At 35.5% G+C, this 26582-nt stretch overlaps 1 protein-coding gene across 8 annotated transcripts in view; it reads right to left on the bottom strand.

Moving 5' to 3' along the window:
• The window catches only part of SCAF11 (SR-related CTD associated factor 11), a 104518-nt gene that overhangs the window by 60628 nt on the left and 17308 nt on the right, over positions 1-26582 (bottom strand). For 5 of the 8 annotated variants that reach the window (XM_064591361.1, XM_064591362.1, XM_045873580.3 and 2 more), the window contains exons 2-6: positions 23729-23782; positions 18441-18511; positions 15694-15774; positions 12948-13105; positions 2637-2714 (exon numbers count right to left, since the gene is read on the bottom strand). In XM_064591361.1, the coding sequence (XP_064447431.1) occupies positions 2637-2714; positions 12948-13105; positions 15694-15754 (297 nt within the window). In that variant the 5' untranslated portion in view covers positions 15755-15774; positions 18441-18511; positions 23729-23782. Of the gene's footprint in view, positions 1-2636; positions 2715-6689; positions 6858-12947; positions 13106-15693; positions 15775-18440; positions 18512-23728; positions 23783-26582 lie in introns of those variants that run through there. The other 3 variants (XM_045873579.2, XM_054507086.2, XM_054507087.2) reach the window with 3 other exon arrangements.

Here is a 26582-nt window from a genome sequence, read left to right as displayed (position 1 = left end):
AGTTTTTGATATAGTGATCCACGATTCATTATTTTCGTGTAACACCCAGTGCTCCGTGTAGTACATGCCCTCTTTAATACCCATCACCGGGCTAACCCATCCCCCCACCCCCCTCCCCTCTAAAATCCTCAGTTTGTTTCTCAGAATCCACAGTCTCTCATGGTTTGTCTCTCCCTCCGATTTCCCTCCTTCATTTTTCCCTTCCTTCTCCTAATGTCCTCCATGCTACTCCTTATGTTCCACAAAGAAGTGATACCATATAATTGACTTTCTCTGCTTGACTTATTTCACTTAGCATAATCTCCTCCATGTTGATGTAAAAGTTGGGCATTCATCCTTTCTGATGGCTGAGTAATACTCCATTGTATAGATGGACCACATCTTCTTTATCCATTCATCTGTTGAAGGGCATCTCAGCTCTTTCCACAGTGTGGCTATTGCGGACCTTGCTGCTATGAACAGTGGGGTGCATATGGCCCTTCTTTTCACTACATCTGTGTCTTTGGGGTAAATACCCAGTAGTGCAATTGCTGGGTCAGAGGGTATCTCTATTTTTATTTTTGAGGCACCTCCACACTGTTTTCCAAAGTGGCTGTACCAACTTGCATTCCCACCAACAGTGTAAGAGGGTTCCCCTTTCTCCACAACCTCTCCAACATTTGTTGTTTCTTGCCTTGTCAATTTCTGCCATTCTAATTGGTGTAAGGTGGTGTCTCAATGTGGTTCTGATGTGAATTTCCCTAATGGCTAATGATGATGAACATTTTTTCATGTGTCTGTTAGCCATTTGCATGTCTTCTTTTGAGAAGTGTCTCATCATGTATTCTGCCCATTTTCTGACTTATTTGTTTTTTGGGTGTTGAGTTTGAGAAGTTCTTTATAGATCTTGGATACCAGCCCTTTATCTGTAGTGTCATTTGCAAATATCTTCTTCCATTCTGTGGGTTGCCTCTTTGTTTTGTTGACTACTTCCTTTGCTGTACAGAAGCTTTTTATCTTGATGAAGTCCCAAAAGTTCATTTTTGCTTTTGTTTCACTAGCCTTTGGAGATGTATCTTGAAAGAAGTTGCTGTGGCCGATGTCAAAGAGGTTACCGCCTATGTTCTCCTCTAGGATTTGGATGGATTCCTGTCTCACGTTGAGGTCTTTCATCCATTTTGAGTTTATCTTTGTGTATGGTGCTAGAGAATGGTCAAGTTTCATTCTTCTGTATATAGCTGTCCAATTTTCCCAGGACCATTTATTGAAGAGACTGTCTTTTTTCCATTGCATATTTTTCCTGCTTTGTCGAAGATTATTTGACCATGGAGTTGAGGGTCCATAACTGGGCTCTCTATTCTCTATCAATAAAAAAATAAAGTTATCTGCCCATGACAACCCTGAAACTGTGAGAAGTCTCTCTCAAGATCTCTACAAATCCCTGTATCCTTCCCCAATTGCTCATTTTCCTTCAAATACCAGCATTTAAAAACAAAGATACCAATTTTTTTTTTTTTTAAGATTTTATTTATTTATTTGACAGAGAGAGACACAGCGAGAGAAGAGACACAAGCAGGGGGAGTGGGGGAGGGAGAAGTCTCCCCGCTGAGCAGGGAGCCCGATGTGGAGCTCGATCCCAGGACCCTGGGATCATGACCTGAGCCGAAGGCAGACGCTTACCGACTGAGCCACCCAGGCGCCCCAATACCAATTTTTTTTAAGATTTTATTTATTTGACAGAGAGAGCAAGAGAGGGAACACAAGCAGGGGGAGTGGGAGAGGGAGAAGCAGGCTTCCTGCTGAGCAGGGAGCCCGATGCGAGGCTCAATCCCAGGCCCATGGGATCATGACCTGAGCCGAAGGCAGACACTTAACAAGTGAGCCACCCAGGAGACCCAAAACAAAGATACCATTTTATATTTAGTTTTTTTTTTTTTTTTAAAGATTTTATTTATTTATTTATTAGAGAGCGAGCGAGAGAGAAACAGCATGAGAGAGGAGAGGGTCAGAGGGAGAAGCAGGCTCCCCGCCGAGCCGGGAGCCCGATGTGGGACTCGATCCCAGGATCCTGGGATCATGACCTGAGCCGAAGGCAGTCGCTTAACCAACTGAGCCACCCAGGCGCCCTATATTTAGTTTTATTGGCTTAATCTTCCAAACATAATAATGCTTTTCATGAAAAACAATTTTTGGGTATTTCAAACTTAAGCTTTTGTGGGGTTGGTCTTTTAATCTAATATTCCATTTCAAACCCCTTTTCAATGGAAAAATGTATTCAAAGCACTATCCAATTAATTAGTAAATGTTTCTGACATATAAAAGTCCTCACACTAAGAACATTCTAAAAATGTACACCTCCTGCAATTTAAGACTAAATGTGAAACTTCTTTTAGAGCATCAGAAGTAATTTTGTGGAAAATCATAAGGTGACTACCATGGATATGTCTTCTTTAAGAGGGCAAAGAAAAAAAAAGGTTCAGACTTTTTGTAGCCTTGTAGAAGAGTCTGGGCTTGCCATGCTGAAGAGGAATAATAATCACATATTAAACCTAAAGTTGAACAATTCATAAATATACTCAAACTGGCAATCTATTAAGGGAAAATCAAGTTTATACAGTTTATACAGTTCATGATGCAAAGCAAAACATAAGCCTTACCTTAACACAACCTTCCAATGCACTCAATTTAAACACTGCCTGAAATGGTTTTCGGTCAACAGGACATGAAGCCAGTATCTGAAAAATGATTAGCAAATTATAACTTCACAAATGTTTCTTTAGAATAGATCAAAATTAAACTATAACAAATGCATTTATAATAAGTTTTCCACTGGAAAAGGAAACAGAAAAATAATTTCTCTTCTTTCAAAGATAAAATAATTTCCACCTGTACCATGTCAGAGTAATAAATGTCTTAAATTTGTTCAATTCATTCAGACATTTATTAAGCACCTACTGTATGCTAGATAAGTGCACTACAACAATCAACGAGAGATATAATCTCCATTATCAAGATATCAAGATAATACCATTTAGACCTGCTTGCCCAGCTGAGAACTACTGGTATCCTGAAAGGAGAACTACACTGAAATCAACAGCTCTTATGACCTAAAGCACTTGGGCAACTGTAGATCAGCTGCAAAAGAATGGTTTGGACAGGTCCCATACAGATTTTGATATTCTATGACTTAATATTTCTCCCCAAATCAATTCTTTTGAATAAACAGTTATACCAGCAATAACTTCTCCAGAAGTAGTTTCCTATATATCCTTTAGGGGATAGCCAACACATATACGTATATATGGTGTATCTTTTAATATATAAGTAATATTAATTCATATGCTGAACTGAATTTTTTCTCTTAATTATCTATCTTAAACTGGTTTATATTATTATTTCTGAATGGTCCCATTCTCAATTAATAGCATGGTATGCTTAAGGGTTTTAATTTACACTTCCTTTTATATAAGTAAGACTGGGCATATTTTCATATTTTTAAAAGCTTTTCAAAGTTCCTTTTTTTAAAATTCTTTATTCATGCCCTTAGCCTAACTTTTTTATTAGGTTTCTGGCCTTTTTAAAATTGAATTGTATGCGTTTTTATAGATTAAGGAAAACTGTCCTTTGATCACTCTGATTCTAAATGAACTTTACTTTGATAAAATTATTTCCTATACTTTCAAAATAAATACATATCAACTATAGGAGTTTCTGTGATTAGAGTATTTAAATATTTGTATAGGAATAGGTTTATATTATTTAAATAATTTAATATGGAGTATGTTGCCCATTAGAGTAGGAGGGAAGATTCTGTACCATATAAAAATACCAAAAGGTGATATTATTAGTACTTACGGTTATAAAAGTAAAACAGGATTTTAACAATGAATAGCAACAGTCCCACAAGATAGTAATGGAATTTGATAAATGAATATTCTCTAGTGAAAAATGTTGTCATTTTTGCCTCTCTGGACTTTGGAACGTATCAAGATATGCTTATACAAGCACAGTAGATCAGACTATATGAGCCTTTGATCATAGAATACATTTTCACAAAGCCTGTGAATCACTTTGGGAGCAGCCAAAATATAAATTGAGTTACTTTTTACTACTCTAAAAAGTAGTTTTTCTTTTCCTGTTAAGTAGGTCTTGATAAAATGCTTTACCCACATCTGAATTAGGAAATGTGACCTTACTGCATTCAATCAGTTCAGACTGGTAGAAGCCAGCTCAGCTTACTTCCAAGTACTATGGATTTAGGATGCTATTACTTCCCTTACAGAAAACTTGACCTTAAGAAGCTTTGCAACAAGTAGTGACAAAGCTGTCCACGTCTTTTTTAGTAATGCACTGCAAATAGTAATTCTAGTTCAAGGAATTCAACTATGTGATTGTTGTTTACCATATTAGCATTTACTGTATGAAATTTCTTAAACTAGAAGTTGTATTAATATATTTATAATTCAAAATAATATTTAAAAGTAAAAATTTTCAGGGCGCCCGGGTGGCTCAGTTGGTTAAGCGCCCAACTCAGGTCAGGACCTCAGGGTTGTGGGGTCAAGCCCCGTGTCAGGCTTCACGCTGGGTGTTGAGCCTGCTTAAGATTTTCTCTCCCTCCTGCCCCTCTCTCTCTCTGACTCTCTCTCTAGTTAAGAAAAAAAAATTTTTTTATTTAAAAAAAATAAAAACTTTCAAGTTCCTATAAATAACTAAAGTTTCAGAATATACTTATTTCTATTTTAAAGGTAAATTCAGATAAACATTCAAAAAAAGGTAAAACAAGGGCAGATGAAAGCTTTGTTTCTATCCATGTTTTTTAAAAAACGATTAACAAAGATGTACGGAAGCTCTGAATTTACTGTCTACTTTCCTATCTTGCCCTGATAAGTAACCCTGAGCAAGTTATAGACTTTGTGTGTCTCAGTTACCTCATCTGTGAATATGCAGATAATAGAACCTCTCTCTAAGGTTCTTATGGGAATTAATGGAATTAATCTTAGAAGAGTGTATGGCATATACTAAGCATTGTGTAAAATCTTCTAAATATCAACTAACTTCACTGCACAAACAAAAACAAAAAAAGCTTAGTTCATTAACAAAAAGACAACCTACCATATGATGTATACATGCACATGAGAGACAGGAGTTCTTAATGATTTTTTGTTGGAATTTGCAAAGTTCATGACATATATGGAAACTAAAATATTTCATTTTATCTATTTCAATTTGTAACACTAAGATGGAACAAAGAAAGAAAGCCACTGTGTTCAAGAAATTTACTCTATATTAGGTGCATCGAATCTTTCAAAAACGCTGAAATTACATAACTGTATTTTCTTCCTTATGAAATTTCCTCGTTTAACACCAGCTAAATGGCACTCCTGTCTTGAAAACTGACAGTCTGAACCTGAGCCATTCCATTTTGATTGGTTTCAAATAATAGGGTTCTGAGTAAGATTTTGGTTTTGTTCTCTTCTCCTTAAGCAAAACTGCCACAGATTTAAGGTTTCATTTGAAGAAAAGGCTCCACTGCTCTTACAAAAACAAAACAACAACAACAAAAATAGTCGGAAAACCACTGTTATCTGTTATCAACAATTTGTATATACTTACATTTTCTAAATCTAGTTAGTACTAGAAAATAAGTTAATAGATTTTCTTTAGCTCAGGCTCAGCCATCAGAAAAATGCTGAAACCAAGTTATCCTCCCCAGTTAAGGAAAGCATAGGTCAGAAAACAAGCTACCTATAGTAGACAAAGTATCTTTGCTATGGCTACTTAGAAATGATGATATCCAATTCTGACCTCAGAACGGTTTAACAAAACATTTCAAAGGGGAAACAGAAAAGAAATTCGGTTATCCGAGTTAAGTCTTCATAACATACTTCAATAAATTAAGATTGACTAAAGAAGAATACAAAAGAAATCAAAACAGATTTTTAAAAAATTAAGTAGATCACTAATTTTTTGTTAATGTATACTATAAGAAAAGTACACATGGCAAAGTTCAAAGACACCATCATTAACAGGTATTAATGCATAAAATTACACATAACGTGATGATCAAATGCCTTTACTAGAAAGTTTTACAAATAGGGTTTTAAAAATGGTTTACATTGGCCTAATTTTAAAGCATTCCCAAGGGTAACTTCACCCTTATATCCAACAGATATCCATTCAGAAAATGTCAGATATTTTAATCTTAGTTTTCATGGTTTGTGTTACTAATATAGCTGATTTAGTTTTCAGTTGTGTGGTTTTAAAAATGCACATTTAAAACTAATGTAGAAAATTTTGAACTAACATACTTATTGTGCTTAAAAATGGAATTTTAGTTTTGAAGAAAATTATCACAAATTTTGTTTTCCTTTTATATAACAAAAATAAATACCCCTTGATATTTCACCATTTTGATTCCTTATATACATCAAAAATACTCTTCAATTAATCACCAATTTAACCCAATGACTTTCATTTCAATAATCTGTGAAGTATCTAATTTAGTTTCATAATCAAGGTAGTTAAATATCACCATTCAACTTGATCGAGCTACAAAATTAATAGAATCTGATCACTGCTTTACAATGTAATGTGTATTAAAAAACAGAGCATAATTTTATTGTGAAAGCTCTGTACTAAGTTTGTATCAGCGAAGGAGGCAATTTTGATAGAAATAAAAAAATCTTCCTAATGATTTCAGTAAAACATACCCTAGTATTCTGAAGCGTTGTAAATTCCCAGCTCAGACAAACCCATATTTAAATGTAAGAACAGGAAACCTTCCTTATTTGGAATTCAGGATTCTTGATTTCTAATATTTCTTGCTTCCTGTTGCTGCTCTATCCTCAATCACAAAGGCTGCCTACTGATAGCCCCTCCTAGAGAGAGAGAAGCAAGTGTTAAAGGTAAGTGCTTAAAGACTAAATCTCAGTACCTATATTTACAAGTAGGTTTGTCTGCTCATGGGAATCTCTAGAACATTTATCTTTCCTGCTAACAAATAGAGCACATTATATAAAACTACAGTTCAAAAGTAAATAAAAAGGATTTAGGAATGCATACCATTAGAGGCTTATTTTAAAAATCTATTCACAAGAACCTATTTTCCTTGTTGATGGTTCTAAGATACCTAGCCTAGACACCTCCAAAGAAAGTGTTCACCTGTAGTCAGACAGACTACATGTTCCCTATCACACTTAACCAGTTCAAGACAGTCCTTGTCAATCCACATTAGTAAAACTGTGGTTCTTTCTAACAGCTTTCAAGAATATATTCCTAAAGAACAAATGACTGTCAGTGATAAAATTAACACTAAGAAAGCATTTTATCTAACTACTCAAAGGGAACCCTTTCTTGTTATTGAAGATAACAACAGTTGGGTAAGAATTACTTTTAATTCTAGTTTCTTTTTACATTTAATAGTTAATTAAATAAAAACAGTAAATTCCTTAACTACCTACACAAATCATTTAAAAATTCTGACATTTAAAACTAGGCTATATGGGAATACGCCTTACTTTACCTAACTGGTAAAAACAGTATTAAATAAAAATCTATGACATTTATGCTTTAGATAATGAGTGTTCACTTTAAATAATGAGTGGTTCACAATGTAAAAATGTAAAAATACTCTTTGTTCTACCAAAGGTTTTACCAAAGGATTAATCCATGAGGTGAAAACAACAGGGGATTTGGAATAATTATAGTCACAAATTCAAGTTCTGAAGGACCCAGAACTAGCAACCTCTCTTATTTTAAGGATGATGATAGAGTCCTGAATCACCTCTTGCACAAGTTGTAATAATTAAATGAAATAATGTATTTGACAATGCTTTACAAAGTTTTAAAGATAAGAACTAACAGTATTGCTCCACAGATGTTTAAATTCTTGTTCACAGAGAACTACATAACAGAGAGGTTTAGTTTAGTTCAGGAATAAAAATTAAAATTCCAGGAAAAACTGAAGAAATCCAGACAATATACAGCTTTGAAAGGTATTCTAATCACCAGAATGTGTAAATTTCTATTCATTGCATAAAAGAACATCTGTACATAAAACACATCAGTAGTCAACATATAAGTCAACTAGTCATATTCTGATTTTTTGGTATGTATCAATTAAAAATATATTCCTCACCTGTCTGCATTGAACACTGTCGTTTGACTTCTTCAAGAACTGTACTCATCATAGTAAGTAAGACCCTCTTCATTTCTAGTCTCAGAAGAGAAAACATACCTTCGCCAGCTGTCCAAATCTGATTTAACCTTACTTTCTCAAACTGAAGCTATCAGCATTTGATATGAAATGGAGGACTGAGGTAAATAAATTGAAGGAGAATAATTTGCTTACAGCAGGAAAGTTAATCACATTTAAAAAGTTATGTAAAAGATATGGGAAATATTTTATATTACCTTAAAGACAGAAAATCCTAGGGGATATCAGAACCTCCTGATCACATGTGTGTCCCTTTAAATAAAATAATCTCTTAAATACTTCAAACATAAAATGCTTCCAAGGCTTTAAACTTTAACCCTTTTAGGGCCAAAATTTTAACCACTTCTTGGCAATCTGCCAAATCATAAATCCTATTTTCTCAACCTGCATGTTTGTGTGTGGAAGTAGTATCTTATTGTCTATAGGGAATCACATTTATGGATCAGCTGTCACTACTACAGCTGTGTGTCACGCTTCTCTAGCCTTCACCTTTCTAAATATCTACTTTAAAATGTGCAAACTCAGGGGGCACCTGGTTGGCTGAACTGGTTAAGCAGCTGCCTTCGGCTCAGGTCATGATCTCAGGGTCCTGGGATCCAGCCCCAAGTTGTCGAGCTCCCTGCTCGGTAGGGAGCCTGCTTCTCCCTCTCCCTCTGCCCCTCCTCCCTGCTCGTGCTCTCTCTCTGTCTCAAATAAATAAATAAAATTTAAAAATAATAAAATGTGCAAACTCAGAGGATCAAGGTTAAACTTATAGGCAAAGTAAAAACTGTCAATATGTTTAGACTGTATAGGTATAATATAGGTAAAATATATATAGGTAATATAGGTAAAAATATAGGTGGATAAATTTGGTAAAATAACTTTTTGAGTGGCTGATAAACTTTATAGTGTATTGCTCTGTGCATATTTCAGCCATTCAAAGGTCTTCTTTGTTTAGTTTTAGATTCTCAGCTCTAATATTAATGCTTTAAATTAATAAAAATTTCAACTTTCCTTAAGTGTTAATTACTGCTTAATTTAATATTCTATTTCTACATCATCATCATTATTATTTCACAAACCAACAGGCCTACCATGCAAGAGTTTCTTGAAATTAAACATAGTCATAGTCGGGGCGCCTGGGTGGCTCAGTCGGTTAAGCGACTGCCTTCGGCTCAGGTCATGATCCTGGAGTCCCGGGATCGAGTCCCGCATCGGGCTCCCTGCTCGGCGGGGAATCTGCTTCTCCCTCTGACCCTCCTCCCTCTCCTGCTTTCTGTCTCTCATTCTCTCTCTCTCAAATAAATAAATAAAATCTTTAAAAAATAAAAAAATAAAAAAATAAACATAGTCATAGTAGACATGCTTAATCTGTTCTAGTGTCCCCAAGGTAATTAGGTTATGGGCCATGAAGGCCACCATAGGTTCCATTATCCTGAATCTTTCTGCCCTGGGGAAGGCAAATTGTATAAAATACCAACAGACTAAAGCTCAGTTACTTGATCACTTGAAAGGCCTTACATGGCTTTTGTTTTAAATAACCAGAGAACCAAAATTTTAGAGCTTGAAAAGATTAAAACTAACTTTGACTTTGGATATAGATATTTTAGGAGCATGAAAAACTTCAGGAGGGTGTCTGATATAAATACACTATGCTACTCTATACTGTAAGTTTACTTGTTTCTTACAGAGGAGAATTTCTTCAATGCCTAAAATATTAAGGTGAAAGTAAATAAATAAGTACTTCTTTTTGGTTCTTGATATCCATTCTGAATCCTATTTCAATGAACCTGGAGGACAAATCTCAGATAGCTCAGCTGCATTTCTGAAAGACACATAAGCTAGGAAGATGATTCGCAACACATTTTATACTGTTTTCTTATTATGTAGATTTCTAACCACTATAAATCTCACTTTGATTTCTACCTTCCTACTAAAAGTGAACACTGGTAAAATTTTAAACTATGGATCAATTTTTTAAAATTATTTTAATTTCAGGCTATTTCCTTTAAGTATTTAGCAACAAATTAGAGTTCAGAATCCTTGTCTTGAATATTAAATAAACACTAACAGTGATTTAAATGAAAGAATATTTTTAAAAGCCTTAGAATAAGGCCTGGCTGGTTAGGAGCCTCTAAATACAGACAGGTATATCCTAACCATGAAATCCAAAGTAAACTGCATGCCCCTCTTTAGAAAACAGAAGGCGGCTAAGGAAAATGAGAGGACCGAGTTTAACAACTAATGGCCATGAAGAAAAACCACCAGTGAATCTGAAATCTGATTCTATTTGTCAAAGCACATATATGCTTCAAAACACATCCAATTTTTATCATACCAATAAAAGATTCAAGCGGAAAATTTAATTCAAAGCCGAAGTGATTTTGTTAACCAATATTCATTTATTATTTATATGAACAATTTATTGGATTGTGCTCTTGTTACTGCTCAATTTAATGATGGCTGCTATCCTGATTAGGGACAATGAAATAATTCAGAATACTCTCTGGTTATTCTCTGCTTTCAAGGTTAATCACTTTTGTTTAAACAATACCACAATACCCCTTGTCCCCCTACTTTCTTTTAAAAGCAGTTTGGCTTCAATAAAGATTTATATCCAAAGGAGTAACACAAAAGAGAAAATATTACATGCAAGAAAGGTGTTGACTGCAATACTATATATGTTATCAAGTATTTCAACTTAAAAAAAAATATTCAGGGGCACCTGGGTGGCTCCATCGGTAAAGCGTCAGACTCTTGATTTTGGCTCAGGTCATGATCTCAGGCTCCTGAGATTGAGCCCCCCATTAGGCTCTGCGCTCAGTGGGGAGTCTGCTTGGGATTCTCCCTCTCCCTCTGCCCTTTCCCCCCACACTCCCACACTCTCTCTCTCAAATAAATAAAATCTTAAAAAAAATATATTCAACGAGTTAAAAACAGGTAAGTTTAGAACTGAGTAGAAAATGTGCATAGTCCACAACCTACTAGTAGTTCTACTTCTAGATATATACCCTAGAGAAACTTGGAGGATGTACACCATGATAAAGTGTATGATTATGCTGAAGGTGCATGTAGAGCATAACAATGGAGAATCATGTCTATTTTATATATTCTAATTTCAGAGAAAAGCACATACTCAGACTATGCTGCTGAACCTTACAATTATGTGATCACTAAATACAATCTTATAAAAGCACTGAATTGAACCTTCTACCCATCTAATGTTGCTTCTCTACTGGAAGCAAAATCTCTATTTTTAAAATATTTAATCATGAAGCAAACCAAGGTGCATTAAATTCAACACAGATGAAATCTTTAAATGGGTGGCAGAGAAAAATATGCATTCATTAGTCAATGCTCCTGCAAACACATGGAGATTTATAATTATATTAAATAATTAAATTAAACTCAACATATTTTTTCCCAAAATACATTTTTACCTCTCCTTAGTCCCTTCTTGCCAAGACCAGTTTAGGCCTTAATCTAATTAGAACTGTTTCCAAGTATACTGCTATGAATTCGATTGGTATAACAAATCTTTTTTCCTCCTTCCAGAACTCAGCCACAGCATCATCAGTATACAGTTATATTCTCCTTTCTACACTATTAATGAAAATATAAGTAAAACACAGAACTTTGAAAGCCCCAATTTTGTAAGAAGCAATTAATTCCAATGTGCTTAAAGACATCAATTTGAATGCAGCTACTGTTGAAAAAATATTTTTGTGATTTATCTCCTTTATTCATTTTTACACACTCAAAGACTACTAACTCAGAAAAATACAGCATGATTCATATGACAATGAATTTTTTTATTTCACAATTCATAACAATAGGGCTTATAATGCGTATTCAGTGATTCAATGTACCAGTACCATGATCTATTTGGCCTGAACTAAGTCAACATAATACATTAAAAGTCCAAAATATCCTTTTCTTAATCACTTACAACCTATAAAGAAACTCAGTAATATCATTAACTTGGACTGTGAAATTATCATACTACATTAAAAATAAGAATTAGAAAATGGCAGTTCTAAATTTACTTCTGCCTCTTTAAGCTATGAAATCTTGTCAAGTTCTAGAACACAAAGTCCAAGCTCCTCATCTGTAAAATTGAAGAACACTACTACATCTGCTCTTGTTATTCCACAAGGCTGATACAAGAAGAAATCAAATAATCTATGTAAAAATTCTCTGAAAAATATAAAACACAAAACAGACAGAAGGTGTTATTAGTAGTAAGCAGATATTATCCCAAGAGGGTTAAGTATACCAAAGATGAATTACTGCATTTTTACCACCCCCCCCAAAATCTGTTATTCCTGTAAGGTTTTGTTTTGGTTTTTTTAAGATTTTATTTATTTATTTGACACACACAGAGAGAGAGAGAGTAAACGCAGGCAGAGGAAGAGGGAGAAGTAGACTCCCCGCTGAGCAGGGAGCCTGACATGGGGCTCGATCCCAGGACCCTGAGATCATGACCTGAGCCAAAGGTAGACGCTTAACCGACTGAGCCACCCAGGTGCCCCAGGTTTTGTTTTGTTTTTTAAGATATGCACTTAAAATTTTTTAACTATAGAAGAACAAAAAAGATGTGTAAAAAAAACTAGAAGAAAGTGTACTGACAGAATTTGAATAATACAGGGAGATTTGTCCACAGTAAGGGGAAAACATGTTATTTATAAAAGGCATTATCAACTCTATAGGTGGCATGATACCATGCTAGGCAATTAAAATACAATAATATTTAATTTATTGTCAGACTCACCTCTGCCCATTTAAGAATACAGGTCATGCAGAAGACATGATTACAGCTTTCTGGAAAACCAACTTCTTTCTCTAACAGGCAATTAAGACATATTGGACATCTGTCAGCTTCACTGTACAACAGACCAGTGGTAGCAGTATTATCTTTGTTTTCTTCACCTATAAAGTAAAGCAGCCATATATGCTTTCACGTTTTCCAGACCAAATGACATGTTTGTGGCAGTATCATGAACTAGATATTCTAAAGGGCTCCCCTATTACAAAGTAATTAAATCTTACAATGTAACAAACATCTTGAGCACAATATCCCAACATTTACTTATTTACATTTTTTAATTTTTTTTCTAATTTACATTTTTAATGGGGAAGTAAAAAGAATTTTTTTATGGAATTAATTTTAAGTAATAATCAGATGGTTCAAAAATTTTAAAGTAAAAAAAAGGTTATAGTGACAAATCTCCCACTCAAATCTACTGCCATCCATCCAGTCCCACTGAATGCAACAAGTAACAACTATTAAGTTTCTTCTGTGTTCTTCCAAAGATTTTTGGTGCAGAAGCAACTCTTAAAACACATCCTTTTAAAGCTCCTTCTTTACACAAATACTAAAACACTATACACACTAGTCAGCATTTTTTTGTTTTAACTTATTGATGGACATTCACTTGTTTTCAATCTTTGGCTCTTTCAAACAAGGCTACAATGAAAAACTGTCATTTCATATTTTTAATAGCTATCTATAGGATAAATTCCTAAAACAGGAATTGCTAGATCAACATGTATGTACAGCTGTAGTTTGAATAGATACTGTCAAATTTTATCCCTTAGGGTTTGTACTAATTTAAATGCCCACCAGCAATATAACCACCATACAAGAATATGTACTGTGGGCTCAAAAGTAAATAAAAGAAACTCCAAAATTCAACGTAAAATGAAACAAAAATAAAGAAATTGTCAGCTGAAACGCGAACAATATACACCAAGCAAATGAAAAAGTGGGGATTGTCCTGGGAGCAAACGTTCTTATTAGGGTTCACATCTAGAGACTTACAACCAACCCAGGTAGGATAACTGATCCTAAGAGACTTCCATATTAGGTCAAGACCCCCAACACGGCTAAAGTAAAGCATGGGTTCAGGAAAAAGCAAATACAAATCCTCTGAAGGAAAACATCCCTTAGGTAGGCCCTCAGAATTCTACAGATTAAATTGATCAAATATGAGTTCATAATCAAACATTGCCAAACCTAAGAAAATAAGTTACCTTGAGTAAGAATCAGCAGAAACAAGAATTTATTTAGATTTATTTTTTTGCATTTTATATATTATACTTACTCTCAATTTATTTAGATGCCCACCAGCTTCAAATATCAGAATTTGCAAATACAACATAGAATGATTAAACAGCATATTAGACCCAGAAGAAAAGAGTATTTGTGAACTGGAAGAGAGATCTGAGAAAACTATCTAGACTTTAAGAGACATACAAGGAGATGTAACCTGAGAAAGCAGAGTGGGAAATGAGATCAGAACAAAGTCTAACATACTAATTGAAGCCCAGAAGAAGAGAATAAAGAATATGCAACAGTTAAAGCAGTAATGGCTGAGAAATGAGAAAACAAAACAAACAAAAAAGATCCAAAAGATAAAGGACATACAAGGTATGGTAACCAAGAGAAATGAAAATAATCCATGCCAGAAACAATGCAGCAGATCTGTACAATGTCAAAGACATCAAAGATAAAAATAAGATCTAAAAAGAAAAATGAGGGAAAAGACAGATCATCTCTAAGGGATTGACAATTAGGCTGAAAAGAGATTTCTTGACAGCAAAAAGAAAACCAGAAAAATAGTTAAATAATATCTCCACAGTGCTAAGAGAGAAACAAAACAAAACAAAACAAAAACCTATCAACCCAGAATTGTAAATCTATCTTTGAATAGTTTTGAAGAGGATAAAATAAAAACAAAAACTTAAGAATTTACCCCTAATAGACTTTCACTAAAGAACTTAAAGCTTTTTTCAGGAAGAAAAAAAGAAATGGGGGGCACCTGGGTGGCTCAGTTGGTAAAGCGACTGCCTTCGGCTCAGGTCATGATCCTGGAGTCCTGGGATCGAGTCCCGCATCAGGCTCTCTGCTCAGCAGGGAGTCTGCTTCTCCCTCTGACCCTCTCCATCCCATGCTCATTCTCCCTTTCTCAAATAATAAAATCTTTAAGAAAAAAAGAAATGGAGAAGAAATCCCCCCAAATACTATCTATGTTAAAATATCGACTAATCTGTGGTGTTTCAAAAAAAAATAATAATAATGGATGACTATAACCTATGAAGAGCAGGATGATCAGAGTTAGAGTGTTCTAAGGTTCTTTACTGTTAGCAGTGAATATTAAAATATTAACTTTAGAAGCAGAGAAAAGATCAATGCCAACTATTTTAAAAACCCAAAACGGAAAATTACAACAACAAAAACAGATTAGTATATTCATAAACCAGTAGGGAATAAAAATTTAAAAAGAAAGAATTCAAGCAAACCAAAAACCTCAATCAATCAAAAATAAGACATGGGAGGAGGGGAAAAAATGTATACACTTCTTCAGTGTAAATATAGCATATATTCAGGCAGCTTATTTCAGAATTTAAGACCAATGAAAATAAGTGAAAACAAAAAACTCTTTGTGAATTTTGAAATGTACACAAATGAACAGTTTAGAAACACTAAGAACACACAAGCTTTATAAAAAAGTTACCTTCCATATCTTCATACTCCTGATCTCCCACATTTAGGGTATATATAGTTTTCTTCTTCATTTCTCCTTGAAAAGGGTTTCCTATAGGATGAATTACAATAGAGAAATTTTATGTTTGCGTTCTCCCAGTATCAATGAAAAACAAAAACCCAGAACTGTAAGAAATTATTTTACACATAAAAGAACATAGTACAAGCCAAGCCAGTAAATTTTATGGATAATCCAGTACTCTTTTATACTCCTTGTCATCAAGCAGTCTTACTGAAAGGAAAAACCTTGTGTAAGTATTAAGCAACAAAGACTAAATGATAGCTTTTGTGGTACAGGCATAAATATAATTGGAGCTTAGGGAAAAGAGATCAATTTGAACTGAAGTTTTCATTGAAGGTGATAGGTTATGTGTGTTGAGCTTAAGGCATTTAAGGGGCAACATAGTCTAAAGTAATAAAATAGCATTTAACTAGGCCAATCTGACAACAACAAGAAGAGTAAAAGTATGAGAGAGAGAGAGAGAATGTGTACTGAGGAGGGATATATGCTAAGAAGTTCATCTGGAAGACTATAGTAATGGGTAAGGAAAGCAATACGCAAAATAATGTAAATCAAGTAGGGAAAGATTACAAATGGATCTCCAATGATTGAGAAGTTTAGACCCAATCTTAGAGATTCCTCTGAAGAAGACTGAAATGATAAAAGTAATATAAATGAATCTTTTAAAAGAATGATCTGTCAGCAAAGCACAGAAATGGATTATAGCAGGGAGAGATTAGAAGCAGAGAGATTTGCATAGCTAGAGTAATTGGCTATGAAGTGAATAAAAAAGCAAGAAATTAAGAATTTCTGAGATATGATGACTAAATACAGGGAAGGAGTCAAAGATTACTCTGGCCTTGAGGACTAAGAAAATGATTACAAGAGGCAAAACAAGAAATGTAGGAAAGGAAATGAATTTGTTAGTCAAGGGGAATAAGTTTATGAGGTAAAATTATTTTTTAAGTTAATTCTTTCTTGAACTGATGCAAGACATACGATTGCAATGAGCTGTTCAAAAACATTTTGGAGTATCTCAGCACAAGAAATCCCCAATTTCATCAGTTATAATTCTCCCGTATTTATATGAAGTAATTTTTCTATTAGTTTCTTCAATAATTTAAACATACTAGTTTCTACATTAAAGGTATGTATTGCCCAGGAAAATTCTTTTAGGCTAAACAAGGAGCAATGCAAAGACTCACACTTTGGTTCAAAAACCAACTGTAAAGCAGAAGAAACTTAGTAGCACATAGACTTAAAGGTTTTAGTGGTTTAAAAAGTCAAAATCGGTAAGGATTAGAGTTACTTTAAAAAGTTAATTTAGGGGCGCCTGGGTGGCCAGGTGTTAAGCGTCTGCCTTCGGCTCAGGTCATGATCCCAGGGTTCTGGGATTGAGCCCCACATCGGGCTCCCTGCTCAGCGGAGAGCCTGCTTCTCCCTCTCCCCTCCCCCTGCTTGGGTTCCCTCTCTCGCTGCGTCTCTGTCAAATAAATAAATAAAATCTTAAAAAAAAAAAAATTAAAAAGTTAATTTAATCACAGTCTGCCTTAATAAAAGCAGACTGTCAAAAACAAAGGAAAACTTCCCCTTCAGCCTACATTTGCAACATTTGTTTTAGTTCTGGTGCTATTTTATTCAGGGACAAACAACAAAATGATGACTGTCCAGGGAAGATGACTAAACTGGTGACAGCCTTGGAAACCATCTCATATGCAAAAAGGTAAAGTAGTAAGAATGTTTAGCCTGGAAGAACAGAAAACTTAAGGAGAAGGTTAGCAGTTACCTTCAAATGGAATGGGCTGTTCTGAAGGGAGGTGTAGAAAAACCTATCGATGAAGGTATTCAAGCAGAGGCCCAATGACTTCCTCCTGGGCTTGCTTTTTTTTTTTAATTCAAAGATTCACTGAGTGCCATAGGTATACTATTAGGCAATGCTTTAAGTATAGCATTGAACAAGACAGAAATTCCTGACTACATTCTAGCAGGGGAGATACAATAAACACACTAAAACATCTAGTATGTTGAGAAGTTGAGAAAAATAAAACAATGCAATTATAAAATAAACATACAATTATGGAGAAGGTGTTATTTCACACAGAATATTTAGGGAAAGCCTTTCTGATAAAGTGAAATTTGAAATGGCAATCAGAAACAATCAAGGGAGAGAATTATGTGAATACCTAGAGGACCTGCATTTGAGGCAGAAAAGAACAGCAAATATAAAGTCCAAAGGCAGAAAAGAGAGTGTGTCTGATATGTGCAAGGAAAAACAAGGAGACAAGTGTGGTTAGAATAGAATGAAAGAGATGAAAAGTAGTAAATGAGGACAGAGAGGTAATGAGATCCTGCAACACCTTAAGGGCTAAGGTAAACAGACACACTGGCTGCTTCTCTGAGTGACATGGGCCAGTAGCAGATTTTAAGCAGAGGAGGAGGCAAAGGAAAAAGAAAGTCGACTGATCATCTAGGGAAGGAGATGACAGCGGCTTGTACCTGAGTAGTAGCAATGGTGATGAAAAGGAATCAAATTCCAGCTATTTTCAAAATACAGCCATCAGGATTTGCAGAAAGACTGAATGTGAGGTATGTGTTAGAGAGCAAGACTCCAGAATAATTCCAAAGTATTCTGATCTGAGCAACTACAATAATGGAATTACTGATACAGAAGATTACTTTAAAAATATTCAGACAATCACAGATTACTTGATACTCACTCAGAAGGACAGTATCAGTATCACTTGGGAACTTGTTACAAATGCAGGATACCTCAGCCACCACTCCAGACCTAGTGAATAATCTGCATTTTATCAAGATCTGGACATGATTAATACCTATGTTAAAGCCTGAGAAACACTGCTCTAGGCAACTTCCCAAGTTGATTTTGAAGGCATACTGTGCTCCTGGTATGATCTATAATTGAGTGTAATCTTTATGTGGTGAAATTCATACCATACCAACTCCCCCAGTATCCTAAGTATCTAAGAGTAAAAAATATTTGAGTTAATTAAATGTGATAAAATGTCAATTTGAAAATACAATATTTTAAAAATCTAGGAAGTCCTCAAAACATGCAATATCCTATTCCTTTATGTAGCTAAATAACTTATGTCCTATTGGATATTCTAGGCTGTTTTCATATTTTATATTAACATATAAACTATAATCTATAATTAACATTTACAGTAAATACTGCCCTATTTTAACTCATGCAATGAAGTACATAAGCAATAGTTTATCACTGAGAAACTAAGAAGCCTCAATCAATTTAGAGAAATCTGCTTAAAAAACTAAGTGCTCCAAATCCTTAGAAGTTGTGCGCTTCTTCTTGAATGCATCATGTATTAACTGCGGCCATCTAATTAAACCAATTATGCTACATTACCAGTTTATTCATTCAAAATGATAGGGTTTTAGCATTTCACTAGATAAAAGTCACAACTTTCAGTTCAACAACTTATAGTCAGAACTTGCTCATATTTATTTGTTGTATCTGCCTAGATGCCAATTTTTAACCTAAGGACTCATGGTTTTTAATACCAGTTTTGCTTTAAATTTCCAGTAACAGAAGCAAAGGAATACAATACAGATGCATGGTCCTAAGCCAATAATTTGTGGTCAATAAAAAAAACTTAAGAGAGAAGCTGTGGGAGGGCAGGACTATCCCTCCTTGTGGTTACCCAAGAAGTTAGATATAACTTGATTTCATTATATTAACTATTAATGACTCTTAATCATATCATATTCTACCTAGACTCCTTAATAGTTTGACCAAGTTCTGTATATTAATTATCTATAAATCAAACAGAATTTTCTTTTAATTTTGGTTTACCTCAAATGAATCTCAAAGAATGGTTGTTCACTCTTGATTTTAAGTTAATTCTGTTTACTTTTCAAAGGACTTTAATTTCCCAATTTCAGTCTTTAATATCTCTTCCCAGACTCCACCTTTCCAAGCTAAAGCATCTTTTAAGTCTTTTATCCCTAACATAATGATCTTAAAGCACTTATATCTTCCAAGCTGCCCTTTTTATTTCATTATATATTGCTTCCGTTATATATTAGAAATACTATTCCAGGGGCGCCTGGGTGGCTCAGTTGGTTAAGCGACTGCCTTCGGCTCAGGTCATGATCCTGGAGTCCCTGGATCGAGTCCCGCATCGGGCTCCCTGCTCGGCGGAGAGTCTGCTTCTCCCTCTGACCCTCCTCCTTCTCATGCTCTCTGTCTCTCATTCTCTCTCTCTCAAATAAATAAATAAAATCTTTAAAAAAAAAAAAAAAGAAATACTATTCCAAATATGTCCATAAAAACAGTTTCAGGGGCACCTGGGTAGCTCAGATGGTTAAGCGTCTGCTTTCAGCTCAGGTCATGATCCCAGGGTCCTGGGATCTCTCTGTCTCCTCTCTCTGTCAAAAATAAAATCTTAAAAAAAAAAAAAAAAGTTTGGGAAGAATGACCTAATTTAAAAATTTTATTTATCATAAAAGCATCAACTTTTAGATGTGGAATAAAAAAAAAAAAGAGCACTAGTATCAATCAGTTTTCAGAATTCAGAACTCATTCTCCCACACAAACCCTGGAATACATGGAATTGAGAATCCCAGGCCAGCCATTATAGTGCATTCAAGTAACAATAGTGTAGAAAATAGTTCAGTTCTCTAAATCAGGACTGCCCGACAGGGAGCTGTTCTATCAAGCACCTGAAATGTGGCTAGTACAACTGAGGAACAAAATTTTTCGATTTAGGTTTTAATTAATTTAAATTTAAGTAATCCAATGTGGTTACTGGTTACTATGCTGGACAGCACAGTTCCAGGATATAAAGAAAATTGTTTCAAGTTACACCTAAGACACTAGCAATGTATTTCCTATTGTAGTAGTTGCTGAAGCACCTTAAGCTTCAAGGAATCAGAGAAGGGACCAGAGGTTCCCACTAACAGAAACCAAACATTTTAGCCTTGGCCAGCTCCATTTAAAATTCCTATCCTTCCCTTCTCTCCATCCTTTTCTCTTCCAAAGCCTGTTTCCTTCCATCTACATCCAGTTCACTTCAAACCTCGCTCTCCTTGCTTCCTCCTACTGTCCTTCAAGCAAGTCCACGGTATCTAAAGATACAAACATCCTAGTTAAGACTCAGACCTACAGTCAAATCGCAGCTGCACTGCCATGCAGTAAGTAGCTGTTATTATCATTATTATTTTTTCCTAAAGATTTATTTTTTGAGAGAGCTAGTGCCCAAGCACGCACAGGAGGGGGGTAGGGGGGGTGTGCAGCTGGAGAGGGAGAGAAAATCCTCAAGCAGACTCTGCTGAGCACAGAACCTGACATGGGCCTTGGTCCCGGGATCCTGAGATCATGACCTGAGCCGAAATTAAGAGCCGATAGCTCAAGCAACTGAGCCATCCAGGTGCCCCTATTATTATTACTCGTGCTAGTAAGAACAGAAAAATAGGGAAGGGTAATGAAAGTGTTGACTGCCCAATTTCTTTGTTTTCCCTAGACAGAAGTGAGACAAAGGCAAACATAGGACTGAAAAAACACAAATCAACACTTCTGAGTAACAAGTAAATTGATCAAGTCTACTAATATTCTGTCAAAAGAGTAGTTAGATCCTTTGGGTACAAAAATAGAAGACATACGAAAGGCCATGAGGAAGTTTAGCTCTATTTCCCACCCCACTCTCAAACCCAATCCTGCCATTATAGAATCTATCATAGAAGGGCACAGATATGATAAATGGGAGCCAAGGCTGAATAAAAGGGATACTGGGAAAAAGTAAGAGCTGTCCCTATGTTGGGCATACTTATGCCAGGACAAAGCATATTTCTTGAAGATGCTAAATACTATTTTGATTCACATGGCTAAGGTCTTCAGAGAAGCCAGTGACTCCCAGAACCACTCTCAAATAATCTATTCTTCTTTCTCCTTTATTTCCAATCCTCTATCCAAGATAAACAGGTCCCCAAATTCAATCCCCTGTCCAAAAAATTCAATTAAAAAAAGGGGGGCATTCAGTAAGGTACTCTGAGTGGTATATTTCAGTGATTAATGACTTGGGCACTGGTTTCAGGCAAACCTGTGCTTATGACATTGTCTTGCAGTAATAAACACTCAAATGTTAATAACCATTACTATTTTTTTTTAAGATTTTATTTATTTATTTGAGAGAGAGAGAATGAGAGACAGACAGCATGAGAGGGAGGAGGGTCAGAGGGTGAAGCAGACTCCCTGCCGAGCAGGGAGCCTGATGCGGGACTCGATCCCGGGACTCCAGGATCATGACCTGAGCCGAAGGCAGTCGCTTAACCAACTGAGCCACCCAGGCGCCCCAATAACCATTACTATTAAATGCAGGATCTTTCATCTCAATCCCAGTCTTAAATAAAGCCATTAACTGCCTCCCAATTATCTATTAAAAATTTGATCCTCCCATTAAGAATGTTATTTTCACTTGAAGAAACCATAGTGAGGCTATTTTTTATTGATGTCCAGGGAGGGATAGCATGCACTATTATAGGCCAGTGGTCAAAAAACTGGCCAAGTTTTTCTGTAAATAAAGTTTTGCTGAAGCACAGCCATGCTCATTCCTTTAGATTTTGCCTATGGCTTCTTTTGCACAACAACGGCGAATAAAAAATAACTGTGACAGAAACCATATATTCTGCAAAGCCTAAAGTATCTACGACCTGGCCCCTTCCAGAAAAAGTTTGCAGATGTGGCTTAGTCTCTCACTGCAGAGGGCTCTTCAAGCTTTCTAAAGTATAGGCATCTCTACATCTATATTCAACCTGTACTCTGGCCCAACAGTTAACTTATTACACATCTGAGTCAATGGTTCTACAATGTTGTCCTTGAGTTCCTTTTAAAACACCCCTGAAGGCTATGTGATTTTGTTGATTTATCTACATTTATTTTATCAATCTGGCTTAAACTATCACGGGTATTTGCTCTAGTGCCTTCAATTAATTCACTTCAGAGTAAGGTTAAGGCAATTAACTCCTTCACCTTAATAATTATTTCCTTTCCAGCCTCTCTGCTACATAATCAACTCAGTCCCGCTCTACCATTGTTGATTTTTAAATCCCTTACAAAATGCTCCCAAATTTTTTTTTCTACCTGTACAACAATTTTATTAGAGTTTGTAAGTAGACTTCTTTGCTTCAACTGGGCTATTCTAACATGTTTTTGTTTAAAATATCCCTCACCTGCATGTTTGTTGCTGGAGCTTTAATACCAGTATAGAGACAGGAATGTCCCTTTAAGCACAGGTTTTAGAAAAAACTGTCCAGGTTCAAACCACAACTAATCTGCCACTTACTAACTGTGTGACCTTAACCTCTTTAAGCCTGTTTCCTCATCTATCAAATGGAGATAAATGTAGCAACCACTTCAGTCATTATGAAGACTAAATTACATAATCACATAATCCTTTTTAAGTGCTTAGCACAAGACTAGCACAAAAGAAGTACCCAACAGCTAACACACAGGCACAAACACATGAACACCACCCCACCCCAAAAGGATCTTCGGTATATCATAGGATGCAAGACTGTAAATCTGTATGACTCTCACTAAGAAGGGATTTTCATTATTTTAAAAACTCCTGTATTTCAAAGAATATCCACATAAAGAATGTGAGAAGGAAAGAGTTCACAGAATTTAAATTGTCAAATAGCTTTTCAAACAGATCTTATGTAAGGATAAATATGTTCTTTATTCTACACTGACAGTATTTATCAAGATTCCTATTTATCTGGAAACAAAAATGTTGAAGCAAGACAAAATCTAGGTCTCAAAAGAAAATAGTCCTAGGATTTTTGCATCCTATTTCCTACTTTATATATGTGTAAGAGATAAAACACTAAATGGTTTTAATATGGCAACTCCAGCAAAAAAGAAGAGGTCATAGTTAAGTGAAGCTATAACCACAATTTCCAAGGTAGTACCTACGAGTGTCATTTTTAAGTTTTTCCTAACTATACAAATATTCACAAGCCCTCTTACCTTTAAGATTCTTCAGGTGGAACAGTCACGTAATCAGTTTTCCATCAAACTATTCTGGGGAGGGAATTATGAAAATTAGTCCCATTTTACTTCACTTTCACCCAGCTGCTACCCTATTTATCTTGGGTTCAGAATAAAAGAGAACAGTTAAATATAAAGAATGATTTATTCCAGAAGGCCTTAAACAGTGAATACAATTTATTTAGAATGTAAGACATTTTGACACAGTTAAATATATGCCTTCAACTATGAAAATACACACAGGTAATGGAGGCAAAGAATAACGAAAACATTTTGTTTAGTGAGAGAAGCACAAGAAGTCACATTTCAGCATATAGGAAAAAACCAATTGAAAACAAAGTAACAGAGAATTAGAAAAAAATCTACCCCAACAAATAGACTGGTCATATCACCTAAGAAGACAATTTAGAAAAAGATACAGGAATTCAACAACTACTAGAATTTAAATTACTTCCTGAACTCCAGACCTTTAGTATGCTTAACCAATAGGCACTTTTCTCTTTCTCTCTCTTTATTCAAATAGGCCCTATACCAGATTCCCTACCTTGCTACAGCCTGTATTTATTCATTTAATAAATATTTAGCCAGTGCCCCTATTTTCTAGGTACCATTAGGCCTTATGCACTGATACACAAAACAAAAACAAAAATCAACAATTACAATATAGTACAGTATAGCAAGTGCTATGATGGGGGTAAGCACAAGATGTAACAGGAGCATATAATAAGCACCAAATCCTTGCAACATATGTACATTTGTAAAAAAGGCTTCCCAACTGAGACCAAAGGGATTAAAAACGTATTTTTCTAACCCCTGACCATTCTGTACCACTGCAGCATTTCCATCTTTAAAGGACACAGAACTGGAATTACCAATTCAAACATGATAGTGAGAATTTTAATTTTCAAAACAAAGGAAGGATACATGCAAATCAGAGCACATAGGTAAGTTCATGTGCTTGCTATGTTAGACTTCCTATATGGAAATGACCACTGGAAAAACATAAAAGATAACACTGTGCCTGACCCCACACCATAAAGGCTTAACCTCCAAAAAAGGTTTTCAGATAATGGCTGGACATACACACTGGTAAAAGAGAAGTATCTTTTCTCTTTCAACAAGTTTTATAAAATAGTACATTCCACATAATTATCTGAGTATACTGATTGTCCAACTGAACACCATACATTTAAAAAAATAATCGGGGCAGGGTGCCTGGGGGGCTCAGTCGGTTAAGCACCTGCCTTCTGCTCAGGTCATGATCCCAGGGTCCAGGGATCAAGCCCCGCATTGGGCTCCCTGCTCAGCGGGGAGCCTGCTTCACCCTCTCCCTCTGCCACTCCCCCTGCTTGTGCACTCTCTCTGTCAAATAAATAAAATCTTTAGAAAAAAAAATAATAATAATCAGGGCACCTGGGTGGCTCAGTCAGTTAAGTGTCCAACTCTTGATCTCAGCTCAGGTCTTAATCTCAGGGTGGTGAGCTCAAGCCCCATTGGGTGAAGCCTACTTAAAAAAAATTTTTTTTAAATAACTAATAGGTCTTTTTATAGTAAACAAAATGTTTGTCCCTTTAACACATCAATTTCTCTTTATTCATGATCACAATTATATATTTTTTCAACATCACATTTTTTCAGTTAAAAATAAAATTCTTAATCAGAAAGTACAATGAAGGGGTGCCTAGGTGGCTCAGTCTGTTAAGTGTCTGCCTTCGGCTCAAGTCATGATCCACGGTCCAGGGATCGAGCCCACATGGGGCTCTCTGCTCAACAAGGAGCCTGCTTCTCCTCTCCCTCTGCCTGCCCCTCTGTCTGCCGCTCTACCTACCTGTGCTCTATCAAATAAATAAAATCTTTAAAAAAAAAAAAAGTACAACGAAGAGCCAGCAAATTATGGTATGTATTTACAAAAACAGCAACAGAATTTTCATTTCTACCAAGAGTTTCAATTTCACCCCAACTTTATAACTACAACCAAGAGTAAAACTGAAATGGATAAGACTTTCAATCAATTTCAGCTTTAGTGAACTCATTCACATGCTGTTATGGTCTGAATGTTTGCATCCCCCAAAATTCACATGCTAAAATGCTGAATATGTGATAGTGTAAGTGGGGCCTTTGGAAAGTGCTTAAATCATAAAAGTAGAACCGTCATGAATGGGATTAGTGCCTTATAAAAGAGGCTACAGAGAGATCCCAAGCCCCTTCCACCACAAGAGGATGCAAGGGAAAGTCTGTGACCTGGAAGAGGGCCCTCACCCAACCACCCTGCCACCAGAACTCTGAGAAATAAATTTCATTGCTTATTAAGCTACCTGGTTTGTGATATTTTGTTATAGCAGCCTGAACAGATAAGACACATGCTCTTCTTTCAGTTACTATTGCACATCAGTCCCTGGAAATACTTTCTAATTTAGTTTTTGATAAGATCTTCAGTGATCTGGTTGCTTCTTAGCAACTGATCAACAACAGGATTTTCTGGGAATCTTTCTTATTCAATTCCTTCATTGTGGGCCTATACCAAAAAAAAGCTTGTTTCCCAAGCACCATTCATTGATGACCAAATAATCTTATATCTTGTTGTTTACCAAGGAAACTGAAAATAAAAAAGATGAAGTCATCTACACTTATCAGTCTTATAATAAAATCAGCTTCCCGTATCAGTCTAGGAAGTGAAGACATGCTTCAGAACGTCTCTAAAATTCTCGTGCAGTGTCTGCAACATCATGTGAGAGCCAAGAGTCCACTAATATGAAGCATATCACCTCATACTAAACTCTACAATGACCAATAACCTAATTACTGAAACAAATTATTTTTTTTAAAGATTTCA

Source organism: Mirounga angustirostris, unplaced genomic scaffold, assembly GCF_029215605.1.
Source record: "Mirounga angustirostris isolate CCGP_5_RB_7025 unplaced genomic scaffold, mMirAng1.0.hap1 SCAF_5, whole genome shotgun sequence".
Taxonomy (NCBI): Eukaryota; Metazoa; Chordata; class Mammalia; order Carnivora; family Phocidae; genus Mirounga; species Mirounga angustirostris.
The sequence above is the reverse complement of the archived record's forward strand: the minus strand, read 5'-3'. Positions and strand labels throughout refer to the sequence as shown.